The 21,362-nt window shown below is 40.2% G+C and overlaps 1 protein-coding gene and 1 pseudogene across 1 annotated transcript in view; both read left to right on the top strand.

Annotated features, from left to right (window-relative positions):
* Nucleotides 1-9,256: 9,256 nt before the first annotated feature.
* Nucleotides 9,257-12,716, top strand: LOC118814591 (annotated as a pseudogene).
* Nucleotides 12,717-12,791: 75 nt separating this feature from the next.
* Nucleotides 12,792-21,362, top strand: part of LOC118814597 (nuclear pore membrane glycoprotein 210-like) — a 58,914-nt gene continuing 50,343 nt past the window's right edge. Inside the window, exons 1-5 of the mRNA XM_036580292.1 lie at nucleotides 12,792-13,085; nucleotides 17,226-17,317; nucleotides 18,437-18,603; nucleotides 20,564-20,695; nucleotides 20,822-20,900. Coding sequence (XP_036436185.1) covers nucleotides 12,792-13,085; nucleotides 17,226-17,317; nucleotides 18,437-18,603; nucleotides 20,564-20,695; nucleotides 20,822-20,900 — 764 coding nt within the window. The remainder of the gene's footprint in view (nucleotides 13,086-17,225; nucleotides 17,318-18,436; nucleotides 18,604-20,563; nucleotides 20,696-20,821; nucleotides 20,901-21,362) is intronic.

Consider the following 21,362-nt stretch of genomic DNA (forward strand, 5'->3'; position numbering starts at 1 on the left):
CTATTCTCTGTGTAGTGCACTATGTATGTCACGAAGCAGCTTCTATATCCAAGATGTGCATGGAATGTCAAGTAGAAAGCCATTATATTCAGCCATTAACTCCCTATCTAACATTTAGAGCACTGTTTGGGTTTCGAAGCCAAGCCATAGTTTCATGATCTATGTAGTCCACTTTAAAGGGAAGAAGGAGCCATTTGAGATTCAGCTGTTGTAAACTAAATGTTAAATTCAGTGTTGTGGTTGCATCATGGCACATTTGCATGTCCATTGGTTCCTGGTGTCACTACAGCCACCAACCAAAAACATCCAGCAAGCAGTGTCCTGTGGTCAACAACTGACCACTGACGAAGGACTAGAACAGGGGTTGGCAACCCAAATGTTAAGAAGAGCCATTTTGTCCTTTCAGTAAAAATCAAACCACCTTGGGAGCCACAACATTTTATGTACGTTTTGCCATCTTGGCTGTAAATATGTCTCAGTGTGTGCTAATGTACTAGTATAGGAATAAAAAATATAATATGAATGAAAACGCAGACTTACTTTGCTCTGCTTTAAGCTGTAGGTTAGCTATAGCTGCTTTTCTTGCATCTCCAGCAGGAAACTTTTCCTCAAAAGTAGAACAGTTTCTCGTAAAATCTCTCTCAACATTCGTTTTTTTTACAAGGCTGAAGTCGCTTCTCATTCGCCAGCTTCTTGTTTTCCCGTTCCACCTTAAATGGTGCCTGAGGCGCCAGAACGTAACGGCTGCGCCATTTAAGGTGGAACAACTTTTTAGACTTTGACAGTTTCTCGTTGTGCAAATAAGTCCATTCTTCTCCAAATTATCGATGTTCGTTTTAAATCTTTCTCTTTGCCTTTTCGTTAGCTGCTAGCTAGGAGAGACTCTTGTCTGTGTTGCTACAAGACCAGCAGTCTGCGCACCAATCTTCAGGGTCAAAGGTTAGTGAATTAGCAGATAAAGACCACATTAACTCCAGCGTTTAAGACCATTTATTGTTAAAACTGTGTTCAGACGATCAGCAGAGCTTTATTTTACTGCAAAGGAGGATTATTTCATTTTTACCTAAAAATCTAATTCTGCTTTGGAGCCGCAACAGGGCAGTAAAAGAGCCGCATGTTGCCGACCCCTGGACTAGAGGATGACTAACAAACTGTGCAGCAGTTGTTTCTAACTTTACATCTACGTGGTGGACCAACGAGGTGGGTGTGTCTAATAGAATGGACAATATGTGGACACATTATTTAAAAACTCAAGCAGCTGATCCACTCATACCATCACAACACTTGTCAGTGTCACTACAGTACTGAGATCTACCACCTTGCTCACTGGGGGTCCTGACCGATGAACAGGTTCTGTAAAACTACAAAGTGCACCTACAAGGTAAGTAGAGTTGATAAAATGGACAATGATTGTAGATACAAGGTACCCAATAAAGTGACCAGTGAGTGCACATACATATACATATACATATACATACGCATACACATTCTCTAATTATACCTGCTACCAAAGTGCTCTGTCTATAAAGGTGACTGGAACTGGAAGGTGTGGCAAAAGTGAGGGAGGCGGCGAAAGCAATCAGAAGGATATAAATAAAAAAAAATAATAATAATCATTGTCTAAGAATGTTATGATGAAAAAGGGACAAAACTCTGGATCTGGATGGCACTTGTAACCTGCCTGAAAGATAAGACTCACAGCCATTTAAACGAGGGGAAACTGAAGCCAGTCGACATACATACAGAAACTGCCCAATCAAGGTGGAACGTAAGCGCTGCTCACAAGAAAATAACTGTAGAATGAGAGTTAGTCTTTCTGTGAGTGGACTTTAACCTATTATCATGGTGTCTTGGAAATAAGAGACTATTTTACTGCTGACCCCATTTCTACTGAGACCATTTTGGAGAAAACTGTCTCATAGTGACATCCTGTGGCCGGAATACTGAATTAAACGCTTGGAATAAAAAAAAAAAATGTACATTATTATGCTGTTAACTGAAACCTAGCTTTGTATCGCTCAAGTTTTTTTTACCATTAAGGATTACTAACGCAGTTCTAGCTGATATTTACTATTATGATACTACTATAGCATTCTTCTCATTCGTCATGACAATTATGATCGCTATATCAATACCAACTTTAATAACATTAACTATTGATAAGGGAGGTGCAGTTTGAGGTTGAAATTATTTTGTAATTTTATTTTAACAGAGAGAATTAATAAAGTATATATCTATATAACATCACTGTGCCTACGTTGTGGTCTTTTTTGTCCTCATTCTTACAGCAGTGATTGATGCTGTGTGTCTGTGTATTTAGCGGTGATTCATCATGAGGCCTGTTGTGAAAATTAGCATATTTTGCTTTGAAATTATAAAAGAAAAACAAGATCGTACTTTACATAGAAATGACTGTTTAGGACCTTTTTTGCACTGTGGTTTGGTTATAATTAAGTGCATTTTATTCTGAATTTTCAATACCGTATCCAGATCCATTGCTCTAGAGTTGATTGTATTTCCTAAAAATACAAAATTATATTTCGTATATAATAGTTATAATATAATAATTATAATGTTGGTTGAATGTACTTACATTGCCATTTAAATGGAATTGGAATCACTTGCCACATTAAAAGTTTTTGTTGTTATATACATAATAATAATAATAATAATAATAAATGTTTAAAGGGGAATTCCACCAATTTTTCTACGTGTGCATAATTCAGTGGCTGAAATGCAAATAATTTCATTCAGAGTGGTTTTCTGTGAAATGGTTCATTGTAGAGAATCTTACTGACTCTGATTTCTTTACAGTGGTGGTGAATGGAACCAGGAGTCCTGATGTCTGCAACACAAATATAGCCATTTTATTTACTCTCCAAAACCACCAATGTACACATATCTTCTGAGATTTTTATGTGTAATGTTGATGATGGTAAAATAGTGGTAAATCTGAAAAAGAGTTTTCTTTGGGACTATTTTGCCTTAGAACACCATTAATGTATCCCTCCACTGTGAACAGATTAGAATAAACTGATTAAAATGCATTTTCATCTCAAAACTACTGTAAAACAATGTCTCAGACATCTGGCTGAGTATTCATAACTATTAAATTTAACAACTTAGCCTTTAGAGGTGTTAAAACTCTTCAGTCGTCTGGTTCCTATCACCACCACTGTGAACAATTCTGACCAACTAAGTTTGTCTAGAATTAGGAATTTTCACCAAACTACTCTGAATGACTTTGTTTACATGTTAACCTTTTAATTATGCTGATTTTTTGAAAAATCGGCAGAGTTCCCCTTTAAACTACTATGGATTCAAATATTACACATTCACTAAAATCTTTTTAGATGTTTTATTCAATATTTGAATAATTCTTTCAACAAGACGGTATCAACCCCTTAAATGGCCAGGGCCCCCCGGCAGGGCCAGAGCTTTATTACACTATTCTATAACCTAAGAATAGCTCAGCTAGTTTACACTGAAGCCCCTGTAGTTACTGAATAATAAGCCTTAGTATGTAATAAGTCTGAGATTTTAGGGGGTGAAATGTTTACAATATACTGTAATAATACTGTAATTTACATCATTTTTTTGTACAGTTACATATACATTGAAATTTGGTCTCCACTTTTGGAATATGATCTGCTTATAGCTTCATCCTTGCAGCTTCATAGTGTCCTAATATTTATTTGAAAGCTGTGAAGGATCTGCATATTAGGATCGTTTTATACATTTATCTGCTTTATATCAAAACAAACCTTTGAATGCTGATTCCACACTTTTGAATTCTAGTGTATATAACACACTTTACCATAACAGCTCCTAACAGTGAATGCTAAGCTAACTTAGCTAAGCTATGCGGGTCATTACTGTTGCACATGACCAGGCTTCATCAGTAAGGCAGACCCAGGTAAGGCCATGAGATTTTTTATTTTAAGGCCCCAGTGGAAGCAAAAGGGGGTCCTTTCTGTGCTCTGTCTTTTAGAAGCACATACAAAAACACTAAAATCATTTATGGAAACCAAGTAAAGGTGCGATTTTGTGAAAATAAGCAAACCAGGTTTGTATAAAGTTGAGTTTTTCAGATAAGAAATTACTCGACAAATAAGTTAGACTCAGGTGGCATTTATTATCTGTACTATGGATACTTGTGGTCACTCTTTCCTCTTTAGGTGCTGAGCAATACAGTGTTTAACTTTCCAGAATCATTACATGAGGTATGTTCATATTTCTACTACTGAATAACTGACTTTAAAAGGCTCGTTGTAGAGAAAGTTACAGACTCATTTCTTTACAGTGGTGCTGAATGGAACCAGGTGTCACAATGCCAGCAACACAAATGTACCCATTTTACTTACTATCCAAAACCACCACACGAGTCTTTGAAGTTTTTGTATGTAATGTTGCCAAACAGCAAAATAGTGGTAAATCTGAAAAAATTGTTTTCTCTGGGAACTATTTTGCTTTACAATGCCCTGCATGTACCCCTCCGCCATGGATGAATTGAAATAAACTGATTAACAAGACCTTTTAGGCCAAAACTTCATCACATGTAAAGTTTCAGGCGTATTCATAACCATTTTGTGTAATAACTTTCTGTGAGGGAACATTTAGGCCCAGCTGGCACACGAATGACCTTTAACGCTGAAATGTGGTTGAAATAATGCCATGAAAAAACGTTCAAAAAACTTTTTATGTCAAATGGTTGCTAGCGAAATACTAATAAATCATCGTGAAATCTTAACTTTGAATCAACATGTCTTTAACATTCTGCCTTATAAATATAACTTTTATTATTATTATTATTGTACTATCTATATATATAATATTTTGATCATACGACCACTTCAAAAATCTAAATTTATATGTTAAAAATAGAAAACACCAGCAACAATAATAGGAACTAGAAAGTGACGTTTGTGAGGAAACCTGACTTGCCCTCACTGTAACAGCATTAAAACTACGTTAACTGACAATCAGTACCCGTTTTGAGGCCCCCCAGTCCACCCGTATTGAGACGGTCCCAGTGCGCCTGCGCTGAGCAGGAACAGTGTTTAGATGCGCCTCTGGAAACTTCGGAAGGCTTCAAAACGCGTTTGGTGAAGATTAGCTGGACTGGATCCGTATAACCTGCATTTCTCCTGAGTTCAGAACTTTCCAGTGTGTGATATTTTATAAAAAGGTGGCTACCGAAGCTCATAAATGATAAACTCATGCATATAAATCAAGCTCAAGTTAGTTTCTTACCCGCCAACTTCTCATTTGAATTTTCCGTTCCACCTTAAATGGTGCTGCAGTTACACTGAGGTGCCTTAAATGTAGAACGGATTTCGAAAGTTGGCGAATACGAAGCCAATATCGGCTCAATAAATACATCAGTTTACCTCAATAAATACATCAGTTTACGTCAATAAAGAACCCTCGATCAACAAATTACCTCAACCCTTCGTTTGGAGATGTTTATTGAGCAGCATGCAGCACAGCGACGCTACGATCAGCCGTTGGAGCTGCTGATCACGTCTCACTGGCTGCGTCCCGAACCACACACTTCTGTACTTCACCTACTACACTAATGAGTGCACTTCTAATGGTTTATGCGCTATTTCTGTATACTATTTAGTGGGCTAGTGTGCGGTTTGGAACACGAAAATAACATCGCAGCGGGAAACGTCAGCTCAGATTTTAGCTTTCGTTTGTCATCAGTACAACCACAAGTGGAATGAAATCAGGTCAGTTCAGTCAAACACACCGTTTAATGTGCTTCACACGTTTAAACTGTGTTTCACTGCCTTTGCTGGGTCGGTTACGGCTTTGTTATCTCATTACCGCCACAGCACCGCCAGGACCGAATTGGTGGCAGCGCGGTTGTGACGTCATCGGAATACTACTGATAGGAGACTGCAGGCATTGCAATGTTGGGGTTTGCTGCAGAATGATTGGGTAGGACAAAGTTACCTAGGCGATGACGTCATCGCGGCCGTTTGTGACGTCATCCGCGAAAATCTATAAATAGACCCGCAGAACATCAATTCTTCATTTCTGAACTTCGCACAGCTGTGGAAGGTCAGCGTCTTTCGTACAGTGGCAATAAATATTGCGCGTTTTTTTTGGAGGGATTTCTTCAAACTAACGATCTTTACTTACATTGCAGTGTCCCGACTCGCAGTGTTAAAAAGTAGAAATGGAAGGTGATTATGTGGAGAACATAAGAACCGATATAGAGTACTTGGATTACAAGATCTCTTGTCTTGATGAAGACAGAATCCAAGCCGCATGGAAGAGGCTTGAGGATCACGTAAAGCACCTGAACCGTCTGCTGATGACCGAGAGGATGGACAGACAGAAAGAAAGAGAGCAGGCAGAAAGAATTAGGAAGGTGGAACGAGGACAGTGGACGGTCAAGGAGGCCTGCCTGGTGTTGCGTGTGGAGAAACTCAGTGCTGAGCTCAAGGCAAAGGACTGGCAGTTGGACCAAGCCAGAAAGATGGAAGAAGCGTCCAGAGAAAGAGCGGTAAGGTTGAAGGACACAGAAGCTGCTGAGGCACTGGAGAAAGAACATCTAGAAGCCCAGATGAAGCAGCGCATCCAGAAGCTCGTAGAGGCCAACGAGCAGCTACAGGGTGAGCTCCTGATGAAAGAGGAAGAGATTGAGGAGGTGAGAAAGATGTGGGAAGCAGAAAAGAAGAAGGTGGAGAAGATCTGGGCGGTATCGGATGAGCTCCGCTCCAAAAATCTGGAGGTGAACGCCAAGTACAAGGCCATTATGAAGAAGAAGATGGAGGAGCTGGAGCGCGAACGGGAAATGATGAGGGATCCGGTAGCTGCGATTAAGGAGAACGAGAACAGGATCCTATCAGCGGTTCCTCTGGTGGTCACTCAGAAACACAGGCTGATGCAGGAGCTGCAAAACCGTGTGAGCCCAATCCCGAGTGAGAACATGAGCAAGGAAGAAAGACGAGAATGGAAGAAGATCCAGAAGAAGAAGGCCAAGGAGCTCAAAACACAAAAGAAGGCCGAGGAGAAAAAGACAAAGGAGGCCTCGAAGGACGTGAAGGTGAAGAGCAAAGAGAAAAAGAGCTTCTGGAAAAGACTGTGGTGTTGTAAAGGGAGAGAGTGAGGAACTAGAATGTATGCTTTTCACTTAAAACCTCAATAAACAACATTAATAAACACTTCCATTTGTCCCTTTATGTTTGTCAAAGTGATAATAGGCCAACTATACTACACTATAAAACAACAAATAATTATAAACAGAAGAAACAGAATTGTAAAAAAACAGTAACATGTAATCTGGTTACTTTTTCCTTTCAATGTTTATTTAATCCGTTTTATGTGCAGAAGTTTTGTTCGAAAGGAAAGCAACAAAACCTCACTTGACCAGGGGCGCACTAACTTTTGCATATGAGTGTATGTGTTCTGTTGTGTTTTGGGTTTGAGAGGTTACAGCAGAGGTCACTAATAGGCAGACCGTGGTCCGAGTCCGGATCCAGACGCTGTCCTATGCGGACCTGGACCTACAACCAATAAACTATGAAGAATTATTTCATTTCGACAGGGTGGTCCTATAAAGCCGTAGCTTTTCTAGCCTTTACGGTCCCGGGGAACTCACAGACCAATCGCATGTGTTGTAAATGTCATGTGATGCTATTCAGCCAATCAGATCTGTGCATTACGATGAGCTCTGAGACTCGAGTGAGTGATGCACACACAGAGGGGAGGGACGAGGTGAGAAACAGCAGTCGGAGAAGAAAGTGAGTCAGAGGGGAGTTATTTCACATGACGTGCTCTAAAAAGAGAAACTGACAATAAATGTTGTTGAAATATGACTGAATTGGATTTTATTTGATTCGACATTCAGTTGTTGACTGTATAAGATGTTTATATAACTACTAGGCTACTCCAGTTTACAGTATATGGCACTGAATCATGATGCAAGTTAGACATTATGATGTTCCGGACCTTCGCTTCGGGAAATTTTCTCTAACTGGACCTTATTGAATTTTAATCGAATACCCCTGATTTAGAGGGAGAGACGTCGAGTGACTGGTGCTTAAGTTAGTTAAAACTGAAAAGTGGAACTTCACCAAATCTGTATAATTAAATGGCCACCATGTTGACAGTCATTCAGAGTGGTTTGATGTGAAATGGCCTGTTCTAGAGAAACTACCTATGATTCAGGAATGTTCAAAGTGAAGGTGGTAGTGGGGACGTCTGGAGAAGTGAATGCCTCTGAAAGCCCCCTCTCAAAGTTAATATATAAAATGGTGGGATATATGCTGCGTGATGACTTAAACACTGTTTATGGTAGTTTTGTGGTAAAGTTTTGACTTAATATATTTTAATCAATTCATTTTAATTCCTTAGTGGCGGACGTGTTCATGCACAATCATCATCCACACAAAACACACGTATAGGTTCACAGGTAGTTTTGGGTAGTAAACAAAATGGCTGTTTTTGTGTGGCGGACATGGCGACCCCTGGTTCCTATCAGCGCCACTATAAAGAAATCTGAGTCAGTATATTTACCTGCAGTAAACCATTTCATATCAAAGCACTCTGAATGACTCTGCAGCCACATGTCTACATCTCATGGAGTGAGTTATTCAGGAATTTTGAAATTCTCCTTTATTAGTTCTCCTAACTGAGCTCTAACTTGGTTAGTTGTATAAACTGGAGTTTGAGCATCCGCTTTATGAGAATATTAATTTATGTATAGTAAGCGGAATAAGAACATTTATGGTTAGTACAAGAAATCACTGTGTCACTGGCTAGAGGTTCAGCCAGAACAATGTTTCTGAAATCTTATTTCACTCTGTCATGTTTGTCACCGCTTCTTCTCTTCTTGCAGTCACCTGCACGTCCTTCATCCACCAACAGCATCTTTTAGGTATGGAAGCAACCATTATTTCTTTCTCAGCTGAATTACTTGTAGTACCTTCAGTGCCCACTAGGGGTTCCCAATAGTCTTAGTTGTGCGGGGTTGTGCTAGTTAGAGTGAAGAGTGAGAGTCAGTACTGCCATGTTGAGCTGCTGGCATCTGTAAGAGAACAGAGAAAGAATTAAAAGGAAATAAACTGGCATCTTGGCTCAAGAGTTTTTGTGTGTCACGATATCACACTTTGTTGGCGACGAGGATGGGATATTTTTTGGCCACGGATGGCGTTGGATTCCTCCTCTTGGACATGTGGGGGAAGAGTCAGTCCCGTGTGTGAGTGGCTGCTGCACTGCTGGTAAGGGAGTTTCTGTCTATGAGTGGGGGAGAAGACTAAGCAGAAAAGATTATGGCTACAAATGGGACATTATCCGCGTTTGACTCCAAAAGTCAAACATGGGAAGAGTATTGTGAGATTCTGGAGCAATTTTTTGAGGCAAACGAAATAGAAAATGGAGACAGAAGAAGAGCAATACTTATTAGTGTTGTTGGGGCACAGACCTACACTGTCATGAGGAATCTCATCAGTCCTGAAAAGCCCAAAGAGAAAACATATGCACAGCTAGTCACCTTGCTAAAGGAACATTTTAACCCCAAACCTAGTGAGATTGTGCAGAGGTACAAGTTTGATTCCTGTGATAGAAACCAAGGTGAGTCAGTGGCTGACTATGTAGCGGAGCTGCGCCATCTTGCACAGGATTGCAATTATGGAGACACACTACAGCAGAGGTTGCGAGATCGGATTGTGTGCAGAATAAATGATGACAGAATACAAAGAAGGTTGTTGTCTGAAGCAGACCTGACATTCGAGAAGGCTCTGAAAATTGCACAGTCTGTGGAGGCGGCAAATAAACATGCCCAGGATCTGCAGCTCAAGAACACAGCTATGACGTGTAACAGCCTAACACCAAGGTTGACTGCAGGAGCTGCGTCAAGGAATGTTACAGATGTAAAGGGACTAACTGTAAAGCCTCCGAATGCTGATTTAAGCAAGAGAAGTGCCACTGTTGTGGGACATTTGGTCACATTGCGAAGGCTTGCAAAAATAAACAGAAACAAAACAAAGTGAAAAGGAAACAACAAGGAAGAACAGAGAGGGGGCAAAGTTCTCGCCACTACTCTCACAATTCCCACAATATCATAGAGGGCAGCAGCGACAGCTCGGAGGAAACAGTAGCATTGGCGTGCATAACTCACAAATTGAGCTGTATGAAAGAAAAGTATCTGAGGAAAGTTGCCCCATATACTGTGGACTTGGAAGTGGATGGAAAAAACATTCAATTTGAGATTGACACAGGGTGTAGTCTTACCTTGATGAATGAAGCAAGTTTCAGGAACACTTGGGAAAACATGGAAATTCCAAAACTGAACCCTAGCAAGGTGCAGTTGGAAATGTATACAGGCCAAGAGATTCAGGTTATGGGTCAAGCATGGGTCTCGGTATGCAGCCAACATCAAAAGAAGACCTTACCTCTCATTATAGTAGCAGGAGATGGTCCAAACTTGCTAGGCCGGAGTTGGATGGAGGAGATTCATCTACCTTGGGAGAGAGTAAAACAAGTGAGAGAGATACAAGAGAAGTCAGACAGACCAGGTCTACAGCAAGTTTTAAAGAGGCATGAAATGGTGTTTAAGCTGGGAACTTTGGTAGGTACCAAAGCTACCATACTTGTGTCACCCAGTGCTAAACCTAAGTTCTACAGACCAAGACCTGTTCCTTATGCCATGCAAGCTAAAGGTAATGCAGAGATTGATAGGCTGTTGAAGGAAGAAATCATCAAGCCAGTGCAATACTCAGAATGGGCTGCTCCAGTGGTCCCAGTCTTGAAGCCAGATGGTTCCATAAGACTATGTGGAGATTACAAGTTGACTGTGAACCAAGTCGCTACACTGGAACAATACCCCATACCTCGTGTGGAAGACCTTTTTGCAACTCTGTCAGGTGGAAAGCAATTTACAAAATTAGATATGAGCCATGCATATCTACAGTTACTTTTAGTTGACTCATCTAAACAGTATTTGACAGTGAACACACATCATGGACTGTTCACCTATAATCGTCTTCCATTTGGGGTGGCATCAGCACCAGCGATATTCCAGAGGATCATGGAAGGGCTTCTACAAGGAATTCCACAGGTAGCCATTTACCTGGATGACATTTTGGTCACTGGAGTTGATGAGAAAGAGCATTTGAAAAACTTAGAGGAAGTGCTAACAAGAATCGAAAAGGCGGGACTGCGCTTGAGGAAAGACAAGTGTTCATTCTTGCAGAGAGAAGTGCAGTACCTAGGACATCGAGTGGATGCACAAGGGTTGCACCCCTTGGAGAGCAAAGTACAAGCCATAGTGGATGTGCCAGTTCCAAAGAGTGTCTCAGAATTGAAAGCTTTCCTGGGCCTCTTAAATTACTATGGGAAATTTCTGCCTAACCTGTCTACACTGCTGGCTCCCCTGCATTCCCTGTTGAAGAAGGATGTACAGTGGGGATGGGGTAATGCTCAAGAGGAAGCTTATCATGAGTCCAAGCAGTTACTGGAATCAGCCACAACACTGGTACATTACTCACCAAGCCAAGATCTCATATTGGAGTGATGCGTCAGCATATGGAGTGGGAGCCGTGTTAGCTCACCGCATGCCAGATGGAAGTGAAAGTCCATTGGGATTTGTGTCCTGTACTTTGTCTCCAGCTGAAAAGAAATATTCACAACTGGACAGGGAGGCATTAGCCATCATCTTTGGGATAAAGAAGTTCCACAAGTATCTGTATGGCCGTACATTCGCCATCTGCACTGACCACAAACCGCTAGTTGCCTTATTTGGGGAGAAGAAGGCCATACCACAGATGGGCTCTCCTAGAGTTCAAAGGTGGGCGGTATTGCTGAGTGCCTATGAATATCAGGTTGTATATAGACCAGGGAAGTTTCATTCTAATGCAGATGCTTTGAGATCTACCCCTTCCAGAGAATTCTGGAGAAGAGAAGGAAACAGAGCAAGTTCTGATGATGGATTGCGTAGATTCAGTTCCTGTGGATTCCAGGCAGATTAAGAGCTGGACAGCCAAGGATTCAGTGTTGTCTCAGGTACATGGATATGTGCTGAGAGGATGGCCCACTGTAGTACAACCACAGTTGAAGCCTTACTTCCAAAGATGATGGGAGTTAGGTACTTGTGATGGTTGTGTACTGTGGGGAGCAAGAGTAGTGATACCACAGCAAGGGAGAGAAATGATGTTAAAATTTCTTCATCAGACACATTCAGGCATGTCCCGCATGAAAGGGTTGGCTAGGTCGTACATGTGGTGGCCTGGAACGTACAAAGACGTAGAAAAGACAGTTCAATCATGTGACCAGTGCCAGTGTCACCAGAAAGCACCACCAACCGCACCGTTGCACCCATGGGAGTGGCCTGAAGCTCCATGGTCCAGGATCCATGTAGATTATGCTGGGCCATTCATGGGAAGAATGTTTCTAGTCATCATGGATGCTCATTCAAAATGGTTAGACACCTACCCACTGAAATCGTCAACTTCTCAGATTACCATTGAGAAGTTACTTCAACCAATGGGTTGGCTGAGAGAGCCGTGCAGACCTTGAAGGAGGGTCTAAAGAAAGCAAAGGGAGACACTATTGAGGCCAAATTGTCTAGATTTCTGTTCAGCTACCGGATAACTCCACATGCAACAACAGGGGTGTCACCAGCAGAACTGATGATGTCCCGAAGGTTGAGGTCCACCTTTGATTTGCTTATACCAGACATCCAGGCCAAGGTGAGAAGCTGAAACAGAAAGAAAACCGAGATGGACAAAACAAACTGAGACGTTTCACAAGAGGAGAGGAAGTTCTAGCTCGGAATTATGGATATGGTCCAAAGTGGATTCCAGCTGTTGTGGAGGATTGCACAGGTCCGTCGTCTTATTCAGTGGTCCTGGGAAACGGGCATACCTGGAAAAGACGTCGATCAGCTGAGAGGTCGCAGTTCTGGTGGAGTTCGAGAGCTGATGGAGAGTCCTCTGAGGGTACCTGCAGCAGTACAGGAGACTGTGGAATTGTCTGTGCCAACCTCAACTGAGAACTGTGAGGACTGTACCGAGCAACGGGTTGAACCAGAGATTGTTCTTGCAAAGCCCGATCCTCCAAGCACACCTACTGTGAGTATGCGTCGTTCGGAGAGAGAACGGCGTGCCCTATTAAAGTTAAAAGACTTTGTTATGTAACTTTGCCTTACAAGAACAATTAAGTAATGGATAAGTAGGACATACTAATGCTTAATAGTGAATGTACCTTTAGTTACAGTGTATATAGTATTATGTTCTAGCCTAAAGGGGGAGGGATGTAGTACCTTCAGTGCCCACTAGGGGTTCCCTATAGTCTTAGTTGTGCGGGGTTGTGCTAGTTAGGGTGAAGAGTGAGAGTCAGTACTGCCATGTTGAGCTGCTGGCATCTTTAAGAGAACAGAGAAAGAATTAAAAGGAAATAAACTGGCATCTTTGCTCAAGAGTTTTTGTGTGTCACGATATCACATTACTGCTTTGTTATCGCCCAAGGTAAGTATGTCTGTATTTGAATATTTATACTTAAACCATATGTCAACACGAGTATGTCTCTTTCCCTCTCTCATGATGACTATTGACTGACTGTGAGTCAGTTTCATTGTCTTTTCTTCCTCTTTTACTTCTACGCTCCCTATTAACTCACCACATTTTAAGCTACAGGAGGAGCTTAGTAGTACAAAACTTCTGCACTTGAGTAAAAGTAGACAGTCTTAAAGTAGAAGTATTCTATTTATACTTTTTACTTGAGTTAATGTACAAAAGTAAGAGTTAAATCTGAACTCGTAATGCACTGAAAAGATATTAGTGACTTATTTATTTGTTTGATTTTTGGAACGGTAATCACATTTTTATGGAAGATTATGGTAAAACAGGAATTTTGTCATGTGATGAATTATTATGACGATGGTGATTACCGAAGTAAATATGAACTAACAAAGGTAAGGTTCCGATCTGATTTTGACCTCAAATGTATTTCATCAAATTATCTTAAATAAAAGTACTGAGAATTACAGCAGTTCTTTTTTTAATACTCTCTGTTAAGGAGGCCTGTGAGGCTGCAGGCATTAAAGTTAACTGTTCCTCTCCTTATTGGAAAGTATTCATGAAAATTATAGAACTTCTTTAATAGCTTAGTTCTTTCACTTCTGATACTTAAGTAGTTTAAAAGGAAGCACAAATATTGATCGGTTACTTTTGCTCAAGTTATATTTTACCAAGAGCATTTCCCCTTTTACTCCAGTACAGAGGCTGTGTACTTTGTCCACCCTGCTCCTGGTTTACAAGCAGAGGCTCAGAAACCAGCCCTGTCTGTATAAACGTGTTTTTCAGGTTTGGAAGCAGTGCCTTTACTGGATTTGGGAGGCTTGTATGCTTATAGAAATGCAGTTAGTCGACATAAATATGCCTGTTTCAGTTATTAAAGTTAGTATTTTAAACTTTGACTAAATGTGTCCTCTTCCTACAGCCATCCATCTGCTGCTCCTGGTTCTCAACTGATAAGGACTTACAGCTTGTCCCAGGTACTTTTATTTATAGTAATGTTTACAGTGTTGCTCTTCATAATCTTAGTATATATTTCTGTACATATTTTACTGTAACTTATAGCACAATATTATGTATTTAACATCATGACTCACCTGCTTTGCTTTTTTTTCTTTAGTTTGCAAAAGCTGTTGTATAAAAGCATTAGTACTTTGAATGTTGAGTACTACTGGGAAAAACAGCATTTTTAGTTCACAGAATCACCTTCTTTCTTGTATGCTATTTCATACACATCCCCTTTTTCTTGTTGCTTTATAGATTTATTTCTTATAATGCCTGCAGTTCTTCTAGGATCATTCATAGTCCAAGAAATTGCAAGAAATTGACCAAAATCGCTGGCAAAAATATATTTTTCACAGTTCATCTGTGGGTGTGCACAGGTGATAGATTTAAAAGGCACAAGCAACACCACTTACACTTAAATCAGGGTTAACAGTTTTTAAACACTGTGTCCACTCACTGTCCACTCTAGACGCTCCTACTTTGCTAGTCCTTGTAGATGTAAAGTCAGAGACATCCTCTAGTCAGGATGCTTTTGGCTGGATGTTTTTGATTGGTGGACTACTCTCAGTCCAGCTTCAACATTGAGGTGTTTAAAACTCCAGTATCTGAACAAAACACACACTAACACACCACCACCACGTCAATGTCACTGCAGTGCTGTGAATGATCCATCACCCAAATAATACTTGCTCTCTGGTGGTCCTGTGGTGGCCCTGACTACTGAAGAAGAGGGTGAAGGTATGCAGATAAACAGATGGACTGCAGTCTGTAATTGTAGATCTAAAAATGCTCCTATATGGACCTGATTAAATGGAAAATGAGCAAATACAACATAGCTGTAAATAATAAAGTGGCCAATGAGTGTATACATATAACAAAGCACGGTGGTGTACTGCACAGTTCAGTTTAGTTTGTATTTTTAACACCTGTTTATTGGTATATGGTATATGATTATTTACCTATGTACTGACTATTCCACCCATTTGGTCTGTTTTGTAGGTAAGTGCTGTATATTTATGTAAGACAATTAAAGCAATTGTTTCCAAATGATTTTTAGTCATTGAAATTCATGCATGCATACAGGTGAAAACAGGTGAGCTTTAAGAATTGCTGACTTTACAAGCCATGATACGGTACATACCGGCTGACGACATGATAATGCACATTAAAACTGTGGCAGACTATTGATTGATCAGCTGTGTTCATCTACGCTGTAGTGTCTTCATTGGGGATTGGCTGTTTCTAAATAAAAGTGAATGTTAGGCTACATCTGAGCAAATGCTATGCTTTTGATTCAGGTACATGTAGTTAATAAATAGAGATTTACACTTATGCAGAAAGTATCTGGAAGTGAATGAAGTGAGTATATTTTGCTGGCTAGGCAGGGGAGTGTTAATATCATGGAGTGCCCGGATGTGAGCCGAGCAATTGGGCCAGAATTGGGCCTGGGTTCAAACTGAATTCTAGGCCGATGCCTTTCAAGCTCGGCCTAGATGTAGCCCAACTGATTTTTGCTCTTTAGGGGTTTCATTGTTAAAAAGGTAAGACGTTGAAACAACGTCGTGATATCAATGTTGATTCACTTTTCAAAATCAAAACAAAATCCAACGGTGATTCAACCTTCATCCATTACGTTAATTCAACCCTGAATAAACATTGAACCGCCTGGTAGGGAGGCATTAAACACTTTAGACGTGGTTCCCATCCCCACCGTGAATGATTCTGAGTTGGCACGTTTCTCTTCTACTAGTTAATTAACGTTATGTAGAAAGTTTGAAAAATTGGTGGAGTTCCCCTTTAAGTCTTATTTGAAACAAACTCGTGTGATCTGTCTAACCGCTAAGCTAAATATAGGCTGATTCTCAAACGTCTTTCTACTCCCTAAATAGTGTGCTATGTGAGTTTTGCTATTCTAGCTTCTACACCCAAATAGTGCGTCGTTTGTACAGTGTGGATGCGGCCGAATCCCAAATGGCCAAATGTTATCTATATTATCACTATTTGGTGCAGGAGTTAGCAATTTCATTCATATGCAGTGCACTAGGTAGGGAGCAGGGAGCCATTTGAGATTGAGCCATAGTCTTTGGGTAATCTGTCTTCAACGATCCACCAGAAGGAGAGCCTTGGGTCTCGCTTTTTCCCCACAGACCACGCTGGTACGAACAGAGAAATGTCAGTCATTTATAATAACTCTGGGAAATCAATATTTAGCACTACTGAGGAGTGAAACTGCAAACGGAGAGTCTTTAAATGGTTTTAAACTTTAGAGACGTCAGTCTGCGCCGCTAACCTGACGGGAAAAGAAGCCGTTACTCCATTGTTTTGCTAAGCTAGTCAGCTAACTAGCTACAGCGATTCAAATATAAACAGCAACGGGAGTTTGGGCTACTTAGCTACAACGTTTACTGTCTGTTTCCCTGCGTTATTTTTTCATTATTTTTTCTTTACCTGGACTAAAATGTGTCTGCTTTTAGCGCAGAAATTGCGTTTTTTGACGTTTGTGATACGTTTCCTTGCTAGCGACATCCAGCTAATTAGTTAACGTTAGTCACCGTTGTTACAAGGACGTTAGCTAGCTAGCTAATGCTAACTAGTACGAGTTAAGAGCGAAATTGAGAGTTTCCTCGTCTCAATATGTGTGAGTCACTTTTCAGGATTTTTATAGTAAGCTTGTCCTTTTCACTGAGGCAGTCAACCAGGTTGAACGCTCCCTTTCTCCTTCTGCCCTCCGCCTATGAGCCGGTCAACTTCACACTGAGAGCAGAGAAAGGCTGCTACAAATGGTGAGCCTCATATTAACAAACTTTTTTTTTTTATCAATTTAGAACAAAAAAATAAATTCTATAAAAGCCCATTCCCATCACTTAAAAGAAACGTAGCCCCTAAATATTATTTGCTATGCCATTATTTTGATTATAAATCGTTATTCTGAGATGCTTTATGTTTTTGAAATTGATCATTCACTTAATAATGAAAAAATATATATATATATATATTATTTTAGGTGGTGGGAATGGGCTTCCATATAATTCAGATTGGACCCAATAAGCAAAATCTTTAATGTTCCAACTGTCAGTTTGGTCATCATGAGATGCCATTTGTGTCCCACCATCCTTTACAACAACGTATGTGCATGTTCCAGATAAATAACTTAAAACATTAATAAAACCTAATGTAGTTGGAAAACTTTATTTTTACCTTTCCTTTGCCTAACTGTAACTATCTTTTACCTTGAAATATAATTGAAATACTTCAAAAATCATATTATTTTTGGATTAATGTGTGAATCCATTATGCATCTCACACTTAAAGCATCCTTTTTCATTTGTTTAGAAATAGGTTAAGAACATTTTAATCTTGTCCCTTACCTGAACACGTTCGCTATGAAATGTGTGGGATATTCTAGAAGTCACTTGTTTGACAGGAATTTGTACTATCCAAAAGGTCATGCAAAACCAACAAGTACATTCTTTGTTCTTTGTTTTCAGTGATATTGTGAAATTGACTGACAAAGTCACTTTAAAAGCACAACACTGTTTACTAAATTATAGACTGAAAGTAAATGAGTCACTAAAAACTGTAAATAATTAGAATGTCCTTAATGTCCTCATGTCATTAGTATGGATCCTAGTTATCCTCATTTTTTATATTTGCTAATTCTATGCTAAAAAACTCAGCCCAGTAACTCTTTGAAGCCACTGTCAGCAAAGAAACCTTGAAAAAAATGAGATATTGTTCCTGAAGTGAGTTACTAATGGTGAATAGTTAAATGCATGTTTTCTTAGATTCAGTGTTTAAAAATAACAAAAAAATAAAGTTCAGTTTTTAAGAGTTGCAAGAGCTAAAAGGCATCCTACTCTATTCCTACTCTAAGTCTCTAAAGCATTGTTGGATTCATTTAGGGTGTCCTCTAGGCCTGAGGGGGTTAGGGTGTACCCCCTCTCCTCGTCCCGTCCTCCCGTCTTGCTGCCTCTGTCTTCCTGCAGTCAGTATGCCCTGGTGTCAGCCCTTTCCGCCCCACATTCACCCCAGAGCCGCGGAGCTGCCGTAGTGCAGGCACAGGACACTGGTGAGCACAGCTAAAAAGAGAAATGAGCAAAGCGTGGGACAGTTTAGAGTGAGTGACTTCCCTAAAGTCATTTACAGTCATTGCCCTCTTTAGTAGAAACTCCTACCTTGTAGCTCCATCTTGCTGGTGTACAATTAGAGACTGCAGCCCATCTGCTGATGCACAGTTCGTCTAGGCTTTTAGCAGAGCTCACTGTCTGGCCAGAGAGCTTCTCTTGGCTGGATATTTTTGCATCGTGGTCCACTCTCAACTGACACACTAATAATATCTAAACAGTGTGCATACTTTGTTAGTCCCCTTTTACCCTGTACTTCAGTGGTCAGGACCACTCAAGAACTGAAAACTCCAGCAACACTTCTGTGTCTGATCTTCTCAGACCAACACACACTAACACACCGCCACGTCAGTGTTACTGCAGTGCTGAGAATGATCCACCACACAAATAGTACCTGCTCTGTGAGGGTTCATGGGGGTCCTGACCACTGAAGAACAGGGTAAAAGGGGGCTAGACAATGAACGTTGAAACAAGGAAGTGGTCATAAGGTTATGCCTGAAGTAGATGAAGCTCGTAAAGTGATGAGTGAGTACAAGGTGGAGTTGTAGATAAGAATGGTAAAAATTCAGCAGGCTCAGCTGTGCTTGGTTTAAATGAATTGTGTAATTTTAGAAATACTATATGGACAAAAGTATGTGGACAGCCGACCGTCACATTTATAAGAGCTTGTGTCCATAAAGACATGGTTTGAGGAGTTTTGTGTGGAGGAACCTCAGTGGTCAGGGCAGTGGCGCAGAGCCCTGACCTCAACCCCATTGAACACCTTTGGGATTAAATTAAAACAACAATTGCGAACCAGGTCTTCTCGTCCAACATCAATGCCTGAGCTCACAAGTGCTCTTTTGACTGAATTTGACATAGACACACTCGTATAGGACTCCCTAGATGGCTTACATGATACTTTAGTTTACCTGCAGAATTATTAAACCATTGTTGGTTGTCTCATTCAGTTCTAAGGGTCTGTTTATGGGCCCACTTTAGCTGCTCACTCTGTGCATTGCATATTATTTTGATAGTAGTTATCAGATCATTTATAGTAGGTACTGCATAATAAGTTTGCAGTTTAATGGATTAAATACTGCTGTGTTTGTGATGCCTCTCTTTCATACTGTTGTAATCTCACCCTACTTGCATATGTATGTAATCTTCAAGTATATATCTGTCAAGGCCCCAGAGAAGGATTAAAAAGTGCCGCTTTCTTAGGAAATTAATGGTTAAAAGAAAAGAAAAAAGATAAGATGAGAGCTTTTTTTTCACTAAATTCCATGTGCTATGCATATGTATCATATGTGCCAATCGTAAGGTAGTTATAGGCCAATTAGGAAGCTTCTAGGCATGAGCAAACAACACTTTCTTGAAAACCTTGATTGGGCTGATTTTACTTTGAAATGAAGTCTAATGTGTGGTTGCAGATATGGAGAAACGATACTCAGAAGTGCTCTAGGTGAAATGTATAAGCAAAAAGGGAAGGGAATAAATAACTTTGTTGCTACAAATGATGACGTGTTGTACTGTATGATTTTTGCCAAGATAATGTTCACAAAGTGAAAGAATTTATTGATCGTAAGTGCAGATTGGTGAAATACAGTGGTGGTGATGGGAACCAGATGTCTCAAGCGTTTAATACTACCGTTGTCGACAATTCACTAGTCATTTTGGACAGTAAATAAAGTGGCTATATTTGTGTTGGAGACATTGCAACCCCTGGTTCCTATCACTACAGCTTTAAAGAAATCTGAGTTGGTAAGTTTCTCTACAATGAACCATTTCACATCAGACCACTCTGTATGGAATCTCAACCACTGAATTATGCACAAATCTTTGAAAAATTGGTGGAATTCACCTTAAATACAGGTCATATATGGCATATTATGATGAAAAAATGACAGAATCTCTCCATTTCAGTGACTGGATACACTCTGCGCTGTGATGTCATCACTGATCGGATCCAGAGCATTCAGATAGTGACGATAACCAGACACCTTTTTATTGACGACCCGCCGTTACTGTTAACTGTGCAAGCAATGGACTCAGCAGGTGCACACCATTAGGAAATGCTCTTAAATTTAACGTAGTGTTGTCTTAATGTTTTGAAAACGTTTAGTGGTAAAAGCAGCAACGTTATTTGAAAGGTTTGTTCTCACTTTACATTCCGTTTGTCAGGAAACACTTTCAGCAGTCTGGCGGGGCTGGAGTTTGGCTGGCAGCTGTTATCAGAGGCAGATATGGGAGAGATAGTGAGGTGAGAGAGAATGTAGGAGAGAATATAATGGAATCAAAGTACCGAAGTACAAATTTGGCTGTTTTTCATCCAGATTAAAGTGATGGTTGAGCCAAAAATCTAGTTTACAGTGCCATATTTGCCTCTACAGAGTCATCTATTTTTGTATATTTGTCACACTAAATAATGTCTGATCACATAAAGAAACACAAAACATAGTTTTTAAATGATCATTTTAATTATTGAAAAACATTTTTACAAATTGCCCCTACACCTTCAGCAGCAGTTACTGTAATAAAACACTTCCTATAACTGAAGATGAGTCTTTCACATTTTCATTGAGAAATTTTACCCCATTCCTCTCTGCAGAATTGCTTTAATTCGGCTTCATTTTAAAGCTTCTGAGCATTAACTACCCATTTAAGGTCCTGCCACAGCATCTCAGGACCTCAACTCGTCCATTACAAAACCTTAATGTTGTGT

This window comes from Colossoma macropomum, unplaced genomic scaffold (genome assembly GCF_904425465.1).
Source record: "Colossoma macropomum unplaced genomic scaffold, Colossoma_macropomum, whole genome shotgun sequence".
In the NCBI taxonomy this organism is placed as follows: domain Eukaryota; kingdom Metazoa; phylum Chordata; class Actinopteri; order Characiformes; family Serrasalmidae; genus Colossoma; species Colossoma macropomum.